This window comes from Scardinius erythrophthalmus (genome assembly GCF_964197995.2).
Source record: "Scardinius erythrophthalmus genome assembly, chromosome: 7".
Lineage (NCBI taxonomy): Eukaryota > Metazoa > Chordata > Actinopteri > Cypriniformes > Leuciscidae > Scardinius > Scardinius erythrophthalmus.
In genome coordinates, this window is record NC_138227.1 from 9,858,568 (window position 1) to 9,874,269 (window position 15,702).

Consider the following 15,702-nt stretch of genomic DNA (forward strand, 5'->3'; position numbering starts at 1 on the left):
ATATCTGAAACGTCATTTGGCCTAGTCTAAACTTTAATTCAAGATATCTGTAATTATATTTTGACTAGGCAGAATGAAAGTTACAGATATCTCAAATTTCAGATATCTCTAATCAAAATTAATTTCAAGATATCTATAACTTGATAATAGATATCTACAATTAAATTATGACTATCCCTAACTCCAGTTTGAGATATCTACAACATCATTTCGCCTAGTCAAAACTTAATTTAAGATATCTGAAAAGGAACATGTAGATATCTTGAATTGAGGTGAATTAAAGATATCTTGAACTGGAGTTATGACTAGTCAGAATCAAATTGAAGATATCTCAAACTAGAATTACAGATATCTACAATTCAGTTGCAGATATCCGTAATTTACTTAGTGGATATCTGAAACTGAATTGTAGATATCTGTAATGATAAACCCCATACAAATGAATGGCAAAACAGTGATGTCATTTGTCCTAGGAAGAATGTCTGTGGATATCTGAAATTACAATTATGGATAGGAAGAATGTAGTTGCGGATATCTGAAATGTTCTTTTTGACTAGGCAAAACTGAATTACAGATATCTGCAACACATATCCAGTCTAGCTTTTAAATGTTAAAATGGCTTGCCATGCATACCAGTCTGTGGTGTTTGGAGCGCTTCGATTCAGTGAATCATTTTGCTAAGCAATTGGTTCAAATGATTCAGAGTTTCGAAAAGCTTCGTTTCTCCAGAACCCTTCATGCTTTCGTCATCGCCCTCGCGTCGACGCGGCCAATCAGCTCGCACTGGCCTTGCGTAACGTCACTCGCTAAGGAGCTCGCGGAACAAAAGCCGTCAGCGCGCGGTCTGTTCCTCTCCGCCGGAAGCGAGCGACAGGACGCCGACGCGTTCGTTCAGCATTAAAGGTCGTTTTAAACGAATCTGACACGTTATATACGGGCGTATACAGTGCAAAAGTGTAAATCTCGGGACTGGCGGCGAGTGTTTTTGTCTGCGCTGAAGCTGCGAGGGATTCTCGCGAGAGTAAGTAGACGAGCGCGTGGCTGGTTTGTTTGTGTTTGTGCGTTAGATTGTTTCAAAGCAGCTGAAACCGCAGGACAGTATCGGGTCGTTGTATGATTATGTATTCTAGTTCTGGATCATGTCATACATGTTTTCATTCCGCAAATACTCTGGCTCTTTAATTGTGCCACATGCCAGCAACATATTTGGCCTTATCCACCTTTAAAACTCGTGTGCACAGACGTGTCTAAATAGTTCGTTCAAGGCTTTTTTTTTTTTTGGAAAAATGTTGTCGTCAGGCAGTGCACACATGAAAAAGGGATGTTTTGAAAATAGGTTTGTGTGTCAATTTCCATGAGTGTTTACGTGTAAAGGTCACAGTGGAAAGAGTTACAGAGATCTAATCATGCTTGCTCCCTCCCTGTGTTTTTATCTACCACAGACATTGTGAAATGCATGAATTAATCTCTGGTGAACAGTGGGGGAGACTATTAAACTCTTTTGTATATACTTTTTTTTTTTATGTCAGCAGTGATTCAGACATGTTATTTATTTCTTAGTGTGGGCTGATGTCACTTCTGCAAAGTTCTTTCTATTCCCTTTGTCTCATTCCTCTTTGTTCTTTAAAACATTGCCTGCTTCCCATTACCTGTATAATTTGCATATGTTCGTTATTCATTATGAATACCTTAAACTTAACCCTTATGCAAACAAGCACTGAGACAAGCGTGTACAGTGTGTTTGTTTGAGCTCTAAGTTTGTTTCCTTTAAAGGTCGAAGGGTTCATCAAATAAAGACTTGGCATATGTCAATCAGAATTAGCATCAAGCTTTTAAATGAGTAGTTCAGCCGAACTAAATATTATGTCAAGATTGCTTTCAGAAGCTAGTTGTTGTTTGGTCTCTTCTTGATTGTTATGGTTTGTATGAACTGTCACTTTACTTAAGAAAAAAGCAGTATGCTTTAGAAAAGAGACTGTTTGTCATTAGTTTTCTGCATTGGGACATTTGCAGTTTTTTTCCATAAGCACATTCCTTTATTGAAATGTTGCCATGAAAATCATAATGCAAAATAGACAATTTTACAAATATATCTTTTAAATTCAAATGTTTGGTCACCTGGGTCTGTATTAATATATTTTTTACAGTTTTCGATAACACTTTAGACTAGGGTCCAATTCTCACCACTAACAATGACTTTTGACTCAAACTCCTTATTACTGTTTATTAAAAGTTTGTTAGGTAGTTGTTAAGTTTAGGTATTGGGAAGGATTAAGGGATGTAGAATATGATCGAGCAGAATAAGGCATTAATATGTGCTTTATAATAAACATAGTAAAATGCATACTACTAAGCAAATAGTTAATAGTGAGGATTGGACCCTAAACTAAATTGTTGCCCAGTTTTCAGATAAATGCAATAATTTGAGTGTTGAAAAGGGGACTTGAATTCTGCATAGTGTTGCTGTTGATAATCCACTGAAAAGTGCCAAATTTCCATCTTCTTGTTTATGCATGATGCATGTTATAAGTTGTATTATGTTGAATGTAAATTAACATTGAACAGTATTATATTCATGCACTTACCATAGATTATTAAATCTTAAAATAAAAAATGTAACAGTATTATATTCATGCATTTACCATAGATTATTAAATCTTAAAATAAAAAATGTAACAGTATTATATTCATGCACTTACCATAGATTATTAAATCTTAAAATAAAAAATGTAACAGTATTATATTCATGCATTTACCATAGATTATTAAATCTTAAAATAAAAAATGTAACAGTATTATATTCATGCATTTACCATAGATTATTAAATCTTAAAATAAAAAATGGAACAGTATTATATTCATGCATTTACCATAGATTATTAATTCTTAAAATAAAAAAATTGAACGTTACTGCAAAGTGATATAGCCTATTTTAGCCCGAATTGGAATGTTCTGGGAATGTGCCGTTTTATTTTAAAATACAGCCTTTTTTAGGCTAATGATTATTATAATATGGCTCTTCTCATGAAGAGGCCAAAAGTTTTCTCAGCTTCTGTCTTGTGTTTCTAAAGCTACAGCGCTGTCATTTCTCCTTTCAGCTGAGGTCATTCTGCTCGGTCATTTTACGAGCATGCTCAGAACGAGACAGACGGAAGCAGGAAGTCCCAGCACTGTTTCCTCTTCCTCTTTTTCATCTCGTTCTCTTCTCTCCTTTTTTATGGCTCATGCAAAGACGTGTACCGATCACCGGGGTCAAACGTAGGATGAGGTCGTCACGGAAGCACAAACACATGCTTCAGGGGTCTTCGTTGACCAGACGTTGAACTCTGTGTGACCTTTGAACTTCATTGTGACTGGCTGCGAATGTCACGCTGGTTGAGTCACTGACCAGAGGTGGACGAAGTACACAACTTCCTTACTTGAGTGAAAGTACAGATACTACTAGTCAAATATTACTCCGTTACAAGTAGTTGTAAAGACCTATTTTTACTCGTTTTTAAAAGTACTTAAAGGGTTAGTTCACCCAAAAATGAAAATTCTGTCAGTAATTACTCACCCTCATGTTGTTCCAACCATGTAAGTCTTTCGTTCATCTTCGGAACACAAATTAAGATATTTTTGATGAAATCTGACATAATTTTTACTCCTCCATAGGCTTCCAGTGTGACCGAAACTCACCGGCCCAGAATAGTTATTAAAACATCGTTAAAATAGTCCAAGTAACTACAGTGGCACTACATTAAGTTTATCATGCGACGAGAATACTTTTTGTGCGCAAAAACAAACAAAAATAACGACTTTATTCCACTTTTCATTTCCTTCTCTCTGGGCCTCGTAGTGTTTTTGCGCTGCGCGTCTGTGTTGCACGTCATCACGCAACACACACATGACCGGCGTCGGCCAATAGTGAGCCTACGTGGTGACGTGTAACACAGACGCGCTACGCATTGTGCGCAAAAAGACTACGCGAACCAACTAGAGGCCCAGAGAGAAGGAAATGAAAAGTGGAATAAAGTCGTTATTTTTATTTGTTTTTGCGCACAGAAAGTATTCTCGTCGCTTGATATACTTAAGATTGAGCCACTGGAGTCACTTGGACTATATTAACGATCTCTTTAATAACTTTTCTGGGCCAGCAAGTTTCGGTCACATAGAAGCCTATGGAGGAGTGAAACATGGCTCAGATTTCATCAAAAATATCTTAATTTGTGTTCCGAAGATGAACGAAGGTCTTACGCGGTTGGAACAACATGAGGGTGAGTAATTACTGACAGAATTTTAATTTTTGGGTGAACTAACCCTTTAAGTATCTAAAGTAAATGTCAATGCATTGTTTTATTATTGTTGCATTGTTCTATGTAATACTTACAGTGCCTTATGCCTCTGAATCTATGCCTGCCTACCCTCATATCTATATCACATGTATTTTTAGATTTCTGGATTGAATGTGAGATTGAATAAGTGCACTCAATAACGTCCACAATGGTTTCGGACACCCAAATGGCTGTTCCCTTAAATAGTGCCCTATTTAAAGTTTTGTGGCTTTTAGTATGAATATATCTTAGCCTTACTGTTATCTATAAGCTGTGCTCCAAAACAATGACAAAATTCACATTTAGAAGACCAAACCCAACGCTGAAAATGAAAATCAGGTTGATGTCAGAATCCAACGTCATATTGATGTTAAAGGATAACCATTGCCAAAATGCAACTTAGGGTCTTTTTGTTAATCTACCCGAGGCAAACTTTCGTTTAAAAGCATATTTAGGATGGAAACGCCACTTTTAAGTTTGACCGTATTTTTGTTTTCGGTCAAATTGCTTTTTGAATGGGAGTGCTTGTGGCACGGCTATGATAGCATCAAAAATCGCTATTTTTAAAACGCTAAGAAGGCTCGACATGAACGAAAATACGGTCAAACTTAAAAATGGCGTTTCCATTCCATTATGCTTTCACACGAAAGTTTGACTCTGGTAGATTATCACAAATACCATAGGTTGCATTTTGGCGACAGTTATCCTTTAATCTGTTTTCTAATCTCCAGCGTTGCAGACGTTGTATTGTGGTTGAAAATGAAAATCAGGTTGACGTCAGAAACCAACATCATTCAGGTTCCGACGTCAACCCGACTTTCGTTTCCAACCAAAATGCAACCCCTGCAATCAAAATCATCCCCTGACTGATGTTACCACTTTCTACTCAAGGACCTTGACAGAATTATAGTGGAGTAAAAAGTATGATATTTGTCTTTCAAATGTAGGGAAGTTAAAGTAAAAAGCTTCCAGAAAAAAATAATACTCAGGTAAAGTACAGATACTCAAGTAAATGTACTTTGTTATTGTCCACCTCTGCTGACCACGTGTTGCTCTGCTCTTATACTACATAAAATCTCGACACCTAAAGAAGTTATTAGTGCTGATAGTCTTGTGTTAAATCAACACTATGCACAATAACTTCACTTATACAACTGCACTCAAACATGGCTCCGATGCTCCACAGCACCACATCTCTGTTGATCAGGCAGTTTTCGATACCTTATTGATGTAGGACACTGCAAGCATGAATAATGCAGATGTGACAGATGGAGGCGGTCCTGTAGTCGGGCTTGACCAGCTGTTTTTGTGTCCATTAGGCCGTGCACGACTGCTTATTCTTTCTAGTTGACTAATCAGCGGGTCAATGTTTACCGTAATGAGGCACAAATGCTGCTTTTGGTGAAGGTCATGTACTCTGCTTACTCGGGACATATTTTGGTTACATTTATTTATATATATATATATATATATATATATATATATATATATATATATATATATATATATATATATATATATATATATATATATATACCAAACAACCACAAAACCAAAAAAATAAAATGTATATATATAAATATAAATAAAAACCAAACAACCATAAAACCAAAAAAATTTATATATATATATAAAAAAAATTTTGTGGTTTAGTGTGTTAATATTAGTTATAGTGCATAGTTAATGCACTTCACTTGGTACGGTTACTGAGTAACCATAACTACTAACATAAGTAATTATTTTAAGGCATTTATAGGTTAACGTTAATTTCTGCATATTGTAAGGGATATTATGCAGAATGTAAATTATAATTGAGTAATAGTTTATTTATACATTAACATTAATACTTAAATACATTGTAACAATACATTAATACATTAATATTAATCATCCTGGGAATGTGTCCTTATAAAATGCAGTGTGTGCAGTAAGAACACTGTAGAATACTACTCAAAATATAACAATAAAACCAGTTTCTTCACAAGAAACGAATCGATTTGTCTGCGCAACCCCTAGTTTGCGTGAAAATGGAAAAAGATAAGCTTATTTTACTCTCTGAGAAACACAAACTCCTGCATGTGTGCTGACTGATTAAATGTTCTGGTTGTGCACAGGTAGCAGTTTTCCTAACAGAACTCCTCTTTGTCTCTGTGCAGGAGTTCAAGGCCTAATACAACTCGTCCTCCTTCAGTCCTGCAGGGATCTGGAAGGTAAGTGTTTGCTCAGTTATTCACACTTACACCACAGTTCATTCCAGTGAATCACCATCGTCATGAGTGAGAGGAGTGTTCTGGATGAACGAGTGTGTGTGTGTGAGAGAGATAGAGAGAGGAAAGGCAGCTCTGTGTTTGGCTGAAGGGAGGAGAGTTGCTCTGGAATCTCTCCACTGTGAACTGCTTTACCCCTTTTCATTTCTCTTTCATTTTCTCCCTTTTCTCCTGCTCTCTGCTGACACAGGAGAAGCAATGCATGCAGGGTAAGCTCAGACTGTTCTTGTGTGTTTGTTGCCCGGTGTTTATATGGGCTTAACAAAATCTCATTCTTCAAATCACTTTTATTACTATATATGTTCATAGGTATTGATTTGAACAAACCTGTAACACTTAGTACTGAACTTCATCCCACACTTTTTGTGCTCCAGATAAGAATGATTCCTCAAATCGCGTGTCTTGTGGATGATGTGTGTGCTGTTATCATTCTAAGCGATGAGATATATAATCTTGGCCAACTGGTTGGGGGAAAAGTGAATGAGATACCCAAACAATATCTAGAGACTGGGGCTGCCATTTTGAGGAAAAATCTAATTTTAGCATTTGAAAAAATGGTATTTTATTTTTTGCTGAGACAAATTTTATGTGATTTTATTTATTTACTTGTTTAAAAATGCTCCATGCTGTGCTTGTTTTTTTGGGCTGCACAATTTGGCCAAACATTTTGTGATTTATGAATCATTGTCTATAAAATATTTTTAATGATATTAATTATTGTTATTTTAATAATAATAATGATAATCAATTATTAAATAAAAATGTTATAACAAAAATAAATATTACTGTTATAATTTCACTGTCAAATTTGTTTTTAAATATAATAATAATAATAATAATAATAATAATAATAATATATATATAAAAAAAAATTATAACAAATTAAAAAGAGATACTACTCTTGTAATATTCACTGTTAAAAAAAATGTATTTAAAGAAAAATAATATAATAATTTTATCTTGTGGTACAACTATACAATTACAATACTGATATTTGGCTGTCTTAATTTCTTAATTTTTAAATGTCACCATGAAATCTAATTGGCAACTCTTTTCAGGGAATATTGCTGTGTTTGTTTTATCCATGCACATCATCATTATTATTTTATTCATAATCTTTCATCAAAGACATTCACTGCGTCCGAAATAGAATACTTCCCTAATATGTAGAATTCGAAAAACAATAGGTGAAAAAGTCCCAGGATGAACTACTACTTCCGGCGAGATTCTGAATGGACACATTCAGTGGACACTTTACAATCCCATGAGGCCACAGGAGAGGATTTATGAATGGCAGTGAAGTACTACTAAGTACATACTACTACTAAGTACATACTACCGATATTCATACTATAAAAACATACTTTTTTAGCGGTCACTAAGTAAGTTGAAATCCAGATGTAGGCTAGTACCTGCTCAGTGTGTGATTTCAGGAGCAGCGATTAACTTGCCCTCACCCTCGCAACATCTCATCTCTTTATCACTCCGGTTATAACATTGATTAGTAGCTGTATTCTTGCTTTTGGCAAAATGTAACTTTTGATTATCATAGAAATCCAAGTTTCCTTTACCTAGCATTTTCTCATTTTCTTTTTTGTTTCATCTTGCTTTCATCTCGTTTTGGTTTATTAAGACGTAGGCGTCTTTGTTTGGCTTAGACCAGTCGAGCTCAGTTCCTGAGAAGTGTTTGGCTCTTGTGATGCTCCGTTCAGTAACAGAAGCATTTGGAGTGATGATTCGTGCTCTTCATGTGAGGGCGTTTATGGGAAATGTGCACACCCCATGTGGACTTGTGACAAATGTGGCTCTTTTTCCGGAGAAAATGAGTTACTGGATTAGGTTTTGGACCGTGCAAGTTTGCTTTTTGGCCCTGACTGCACGTTTGTGTCAGTGATTCCAACAAACGTGCTGTCATTTCTTTCTTTGTAGCTCAAGAGGGAATATTCATCTCCGAACCACACACTCTTGTGAAAGCGCGGTCTTCTCAGGTTCCCTCATTCTCCCGGTGGAGTGTGAGCGCACGCGGCTCCTTCAGATCTTGAGGAGTGTCTCTTTAGCGCCTACTTCTTTACTTTTTCTTTCGCCTTTTCTTGATTTACAGCCATACTGGGTAGAACTAAATTGTTTGCTTAATAAACTAGTTTTAGCAAAATATTTAATTAAGTGTATATTAAGGTTTCAGATCTGTTATACTATATAAATTATTCATATTAATACATATTTTTAATTTCGTGTACACGTATCCATTCTAGTTTAATGCCGTTACCCTTGAGTTGGTTCAATAAGCCTATGGTAGGTATGCTACTCTTCAAAAGCTTTGAAAAATGAAAAATGAATACTTTTATAATGAAAATGAATACAAGGATGCATTAAATGTATCAAAATTGGCAGTAAAGATATTTATAATGTTACAAAAGATTTGTGTAAGTTCTTTTGAGCTTTCTATTAATCAAAGAATCCTAAAAAATGTATCACCAATTCCACAAATATATTAAGCCGCACAACTGTTTTCAACATTGATAATAATCAGAAATGTTTCTTGATTAGGAAATCATCATATTGGAATGATTTCTGAAGGATCATGTGACACTCGGCTGGAGCAATGATGCTGAAAATTCAGCTTTGATCACAGGAATAAATTACATTTAAAAATGTATTCAACTAGAAAACGGTTATTTTAAATTGTAATACTATTTCAATAGTTTTTTTTTCTGTTTTTGATATGCAGCCTTGTGCTCCACAAGGCTGTATATAAGAGAATTCTTTAAAAAACTTTTGAATGGTAGTGTATGTTTGAAAATATTGTTTGCAAAAGAAGTTGCTTGAGTGTAAAGTATAAACTTTTAAATAATAAAATGTGGGATTGCTTGTCCTTATCTTTTTTCTTATTACTATTCAGGGCAAAAATTTGCCCTTCCTCCATGTTGTTTGCTGATGTGTCAGGAATGATGATGATGATGATGTGCATATGAGTTCAGGCGAGAACAACCTTGTAATTGATGCACCTAGTCTGCAATTAGTTTGATTGAAGTGCAGCAACATAAAAATGTCACAACAAGCATCCTTACTCTCTTTCATTTTGCTCTACAGTGCCGCCCGCTCCGGTCCGGACGACTTCTCGTGCATGGGGCAGTGTCGTCTCTTCTGATTGGCTGACGCTCTCCGGTCCACCCTGCTCATGAGGTAACCCCGGCTGTTGTTGTTGATGCCCGTGGCCGGGCCGTGATGGGGCAGAGGGTGTCGGGTGTGGTGAAATCCGCGGATGAGCCGGAGACGGGCGAGCTGGCGTATCCGCCAGTGTGTGCGTCACTCCGTAGTCGCGGCATCCCGTTACCCAGCCGTCTGGAGCTGCTGTTGGACATGCCTCCGGCGGGACCGGAAACCCAGCTGCTGCACACCTGGAACCCGGACGACCGCTCGCTCAACCTCTTCATCAAAGACGAAGACCGGCTCACGTTCCACCGCCACCCGGTGGCCCAAAGCACAGACTGCGTGCGGGGAAAAGTCGGCTTCACCCGTGGCTTGCACGCATGGACTTTGCGATGGCCCGTTCGGCAGCGCGGGACGCACGCTGTGGTCGGGGTCTCAACCTCTTTGGCTCCGTTGAGAGCCGTCGGATATTCCGCCCTAGTCGGTAGTGACGCCGAATCCTGGGGTTGGGACTTGGGACGAGGCCGTCTGTACCACGACAGAAAGAGCCAGACCGGCCCGGCGCCGTCGTACCCGCAGTTTATTGAAGACGAAGATGAGGAAGGGACGTTCTCCGTGCCCGAAGAGGTTCTGGTGGTGCTGGACATGGACGAAGGCACACTGGGATTCTGTGCCGACGGGAACTACCTGGGCGTGGCGTTTCGTGGACTGAAAGGAAAGAGGCTGTACCCGATCGTCAGCGCCGTGTGGGGTCACTGTGAAGTCAGCATGACCTACATCAACGGATTAGACCGTATGTATCAATTTCAGGTTTTGCTACTTCTGTTTTTCCTCGTTTCCCATATTTTCCGTAATCCCGTATCCAAGGGCAGCGCATGTTGATTTGAAGCCAGCTCTTAAGATTTAAAGGGACTATATGTACGAATTTTTATGCATTAAATTATGCTTTTTTTATTGCCAATGCGTGAACCGCTTGTAGCCAAACTTTAAAAAAAACGAGACCTTCCCCGACTTCCCAGGTTGTCCATGAAAGCCTGTTGACTAATTTTTATGTGAAGGGCTCAGACGGTTTTGTTGGGAAAATCTAATTTGCACACACTCCTGAGAGCCTCTCATCCGTTCTGAGACTCATGAAACAAATGCTTATACAATGTTCAGGATGATGTTGAAAAATATTTTCTGTACTGTAATGTCAATGTCATGCAAAGAAAAGGGATTCATTCAAACCATAGTCTCATATAGTCAGATCTATATAGTCTCAGATATAGGCTACTTCATACACAAACTATCTTAAGTGTAAAGTTGCTGGCTGCAGTTCACTTAATGGCCACCGGTGTCACTAATAAGTGTTTTTAAATTCTACATAGAGCTTCTTTTAAGGCTGTAATACACTAAACTAAACTACTTTTAAAATCTAAACGGATTTTATAACAAAGGGTATCATACACATAGTGACTACATTGTTACAAATTAAAGGCCCATTCACACTAAGAATTATAACTATAACTATAAAGTTTTAATAATCATTCTAATTGTATTAGAATAGAGAAGTCCACACCTCAACTATAACAAAGGCACGGAGGAGGAACAATATCATTGAAATCACTTTTAAAAGATTTTTTTAACAGCTCGTTCTGTCTGTCATGTCACTACGCCATTTCTACGTCATTGCACATGCACAGAACTTTCCGGTTTCAGTTTTCAATCCGTTCAAGTGTTTCGAACAGATTAGACAAGGTTTTAACCACCGATTACAACCACTCCGAATGAAATTTAAATCTGATTTTACCTATTCATTCTAAGTTGACGTGGTTACATGTGACTATTTTTAATTCAGATTTGGTCACTAGCTATTGACGGAGCTATTAAATTCAGCTATTGACAGCCAATCAGAATTCATATTGCTTTAAAGAGCTTAAGCATTTAAAGTCACTGGCCACAAAACTGCAGCAAGTGCTTATAGTAAACAAATATATAACATAACATATAAGTTATATATTAATAGTCTTGGTGTAAACAGACGTTAAAACTGGGTATTATACAATAATACTTTCAAGTCGTTCCGAACACAACAAGCTAATACAGAAACATGCGCCCCGCATATTAACAACGTGCACTAAAATAGACTCAAAATATCAAGCATGTTTGATCGCCTCAGACTGAATGGAATCAAAGTCTAAAGCTAAAAGAACAGAGTCTGTGTCCATCATAGACAACACAATATTTTCTGTGAAATCTGATTTGAAAGCTCGAATCTGCAAACTTTCAGACTCGTTGACTGTAACTTAGTCTGGGCAAAAGACGTGCAGTGTATTTCCAGCCTCGAGCTGAGATGCGGTTCATAGCTTTGCTGTTGCTTCATGTGAGGAATTGCGCAACCATTTGTAACATGTTCATGTGCAGTTCATTTAGTGCTTTGTTTTTTTGTAATGGCAGAATTTAAAAAATGATGTACCTATGAAATCATTCCCATATTGTTGGCATGATGCACATGAGCATGTTTCCTAACATTTGTCTCTGAAAATGTAATTTAATGGACATTGCAACAAATGATCACACATTTAAAGAGACCACACCTAGTAGCATTTGTATCTGTTATTTCCTCCCTAAAGCCTATGCAAGTCACACTTGAATAAATAATGGCATCAATTTCATACATTTTAGCATATGCTTTGACCCAAGTGTTGCTGTGCTGCATGATCTTTTCTCTTCACCAACATCAAATTTCTTTATTTTTGCTTGTGCCTTTAAATCAGCTGGTATTTCTGTGATTTTTAGTGAATGTACAGTACCATTCAAAAGTTTGGGGTCGGTTAGGCTTTTATTTGACCAAAAATACTGTAAAAACAGTAATATTATGAAATATTATTACAATTTAAAATAACTGTTTTCTATTGAATATATTTTAAAATGTAATTTATTCCTGTAATCAAATCATTACTCCAGTCTTCAGTGTCACATGATCCTTCAGAAATCAGTATAATATGATGGTTTGCTGCTCAAGAAACATTTCTGATTATTATCAATGTTGAAAACAGTTGTGCTCCTACATATTGTTGTGCAGATCGTGATGCATTTTTCCCCAGAATTCTTTGATGAATAGAAAGCTCATAAGAACAGCATTTGAAATCTTTACATCTTTTGTAACATTATAGATGTCTTTACTCTTAACGTTTTATCAATTTAATGCAACCTTGCTGAATAAAAGTACTAAAAAATCATTCTGATCTCAAACTTTTGAATGGTAGTGTATGAAGTCAATCCTCAAGCTCCACTATGCTTTAACTTCCAACCGTATATGTCTGTAGTTTAAACATTTGTGAGTTGTGGGTCAAATTAAATCGCAAATATGTTTTACAAACATTCCCAACCTTTTTCCATTATTCTCTATATAAATGTCCATAACACTTTATTTTAGGGTTCAATTCTCACGATTGACGAGTTGCTTATTAGCATGCATATTACTAGTATATTGGCTGTTTATTAAGCACATATTAATGCCTTATTCTACATCCCTTAATCCATCAATACCTAAACTTAAACGCTAACTAACTAACAATTAATAAGCAGTAAATTAGGAGTTTATTGAGGCAAAAGTAATAGTTAATAGTGAATGTGTTCCCCATACTGAAGTGTTACCAAATGTCCTCTCTTGTGATTGGCTGGCTTTTTTAACAGTTCTTTTGCTGTTTGTAGTGTCACAACCATGAACCGTTGAGCTTATCTGGAATCGATGTTGGTCTTTGAAGTCCTAACGAATGTTTTCACATGATTGCTTGAGGTCTTTGACGCTTGACCCTAACCGACCTCTGCTGTGTCCCGTAGCTGAACCCCTGCCGTTGATGGAGCTGTGCAGGAGAGCGGCGCGACAGGCTCTGGGTCGACACCGAATCCATCACATCCAGTCTCTGCCACTGCCACAGACTCTCAAGAACTACCTGCAGTACCAATGAGACACACACACACACACACACACACACACACACACACACACACACACACACACACACAGCCAAATAACTGGACACGCGCTCAGAAATGATCCCGGTGCTGGTGACTTCAGGACTGTAGAAGCTTTGTGCTGTGCACAGATGTTAATCGAGTGACGTATAGGGACGGACGCTACCGGACTGAGCAGACAGACGACGAGTATCTAGTTTTTATACATGATTATGAGGTGATTGTAACAATAAGGTGTTTGTGTTTGAGAATGACTCAAGTTCATGTCTTCCATGGAAATAATTTTTTTAAAAGCTGATGATTATGATTTTTTCCTTCACTTTTATCTCAAAACTATAGACTTGGTTTTCTGCACATAAATCCAGCATGATGTTAAAATTGTATTTTATTCCAGAAAACAAGTCCTTATTCTTTCACCAGTCTTCACTAATACGCATCATCCACAGTGCCTGAGATCTTTTAAAATCTTCTCTGTTGTTTGTTTTTGTGTCCCCCCAAGCTGTAATCATGACGAAGCTGATTAAATCGGTTTTCAGATGTTTTAGCGTATAAACGCGAGTATGCGACTTTGAAGCAGACTTTTACAGATCTGATTTTTATATGAATTTGATGTCTGCCAGAGCAATCTGTGCTTTGGGCCTCCGGGTGGCGGTGGAAACCCGCAAGATGGCAGACACTTTGTTCTTTTGTGACTTTTGAAATGTGAATAAAAATAAAACTCAAAACCCAAATGCAGTCTCCTCTTTCATTGCTGTATCACTTGCCAATTCTGATGTAGTCATATTTTTGTTAGTGTATTTTCACATGGTCATCATGTTGAGTTTTGCTGAACCTACATATTTATATTATCTGTTTTCTGGTAACTTATATTATTAAGTTTTTGGGCTAATGGCATCACCTTGTGGGTTTCTGAAGAATAGCGTACAGAAAGCGTTCAAAGTTGTTAGCTTTAAAGTTTATCATTTATATTTTACTTAATATAAATTACACTAAGACCTCAATTTTTTTGCTCATATTGATAAATATTCATGTTTATGTCGCTTTCATTGCTGTGTGTGTACAGGTTTGGCTATTGTGAGGTCCAAATGGACAACTGTCTCGTGAGGACATTTTACAGGTTTTTGCGATTTTGAAAAGGCTTATAAATCGGCCAAATCATGTCTTGTGTTTTGCACATGTTTATAGGTTGGGTTAGGTGATAGAAAATCAATTGAAGTCTATGCAGTGTCCTCACTAATAATATAGTGAAACAAACGTTTGTGTGCGTTTTGTTTAGTCGTTGCCACGACAACAGTAATTAATGAACTGAAAATGTCCCTTCCCGGTCACTCACGAGGGCTTTTTTTTTTTTTTGCACGGAATTTATTTGTATAAGCGCTTATTTTCCTTTTGTTCACATTTAATCCCTATATTTGCATCCTTAAAGTGGTGTATTAGAATAAAAAAAAACAGATGTAGATCATATTTTATTTATCAAAATACAGAGTGCAGCCCAAACATGCATAAAAAGACCTTTCTACAGACCATTTCCAAAGGTTTTATTGAAGGTGCAATATATTAAATGCAATTAACAAATCATTTAGTACCATCTTTATAATATTATTTTTATTAAATTGTACGGTTTGTTTAAGCGGTTAATCATACAATTAGGAGACTTTTAACTACAATTGTTCCTTTTTATCATAACCTACACATGCCAATAAACGCCTTTAAATGTATTAAATGACCCGAGAAAAGGTAAATCATATCCAGAGACAGCTGGTTGATAGATCAGTGGCTCATCATGGGTTATGACGTAATGAAGACTCGTTTACTGAAACCACGTGACACTTACAGCGATCCGAATCACTAGTTCGAAACAAACACATGATTCGCAAAGGTTTCGAAGCTTCACGAAGCCTGTCTCTAAAGCGTCCGTGGTATTTCGTCTGAATTCTGTCTGAATGATTTTGACCCGGTGTCAGCTCAGTTAAACATGATGGCTCTGTTATTTCTGTCAGGCTATAGACAAG

General features: G+C 37.0%; 1 protein-coding gene across 2 annotated transcripts; it reads left to right on the top strand.

Moving 5' to 3' along the window:
* Window positions 1-765: 765 nt before the first annotated feature.
* spsb4b (splA/ryanodine receptor domain and SOCS box containing 4b) lies at window positions 766-14,419 on the top strand. Of its 2 annotated transcripts, XM_081371299.1 has the most exons (5): window positions 818-1,021; window positions 6,470-6,523; window positions 6,771-6,789; window positions 9,671-10,523; window positions 13,556-14,419. In XM_081371299.1, the coding sequence occupies exons 4-5, from the start codon at window positions 9,806-9,808 to the stop codon at window positions 13,681-13,683; spliced, it is 846 nt and encodes a 281-aa protein (XP_081227425.1). In that variant the 5' UTR covers window positions 818-1,021; window positions 6,470-6,523; window positions 6,771-6,789; window positions 9,671-9,805; the 3' UTR covers window positions 13,684-14,419. The 2 variants fall into 2 exon arrangements, with proteins under 2 accessions (XP_081227424.1, XP_081227425.1); XM_081371298.1 differs by lacking the exon at window positions 6,771-6,789 and having other exon boundaries at window positions 766-1,021.
* The last annotated feature ends 1,283 nt before the right edge of the window (window positions 14,420-15,702 follow it).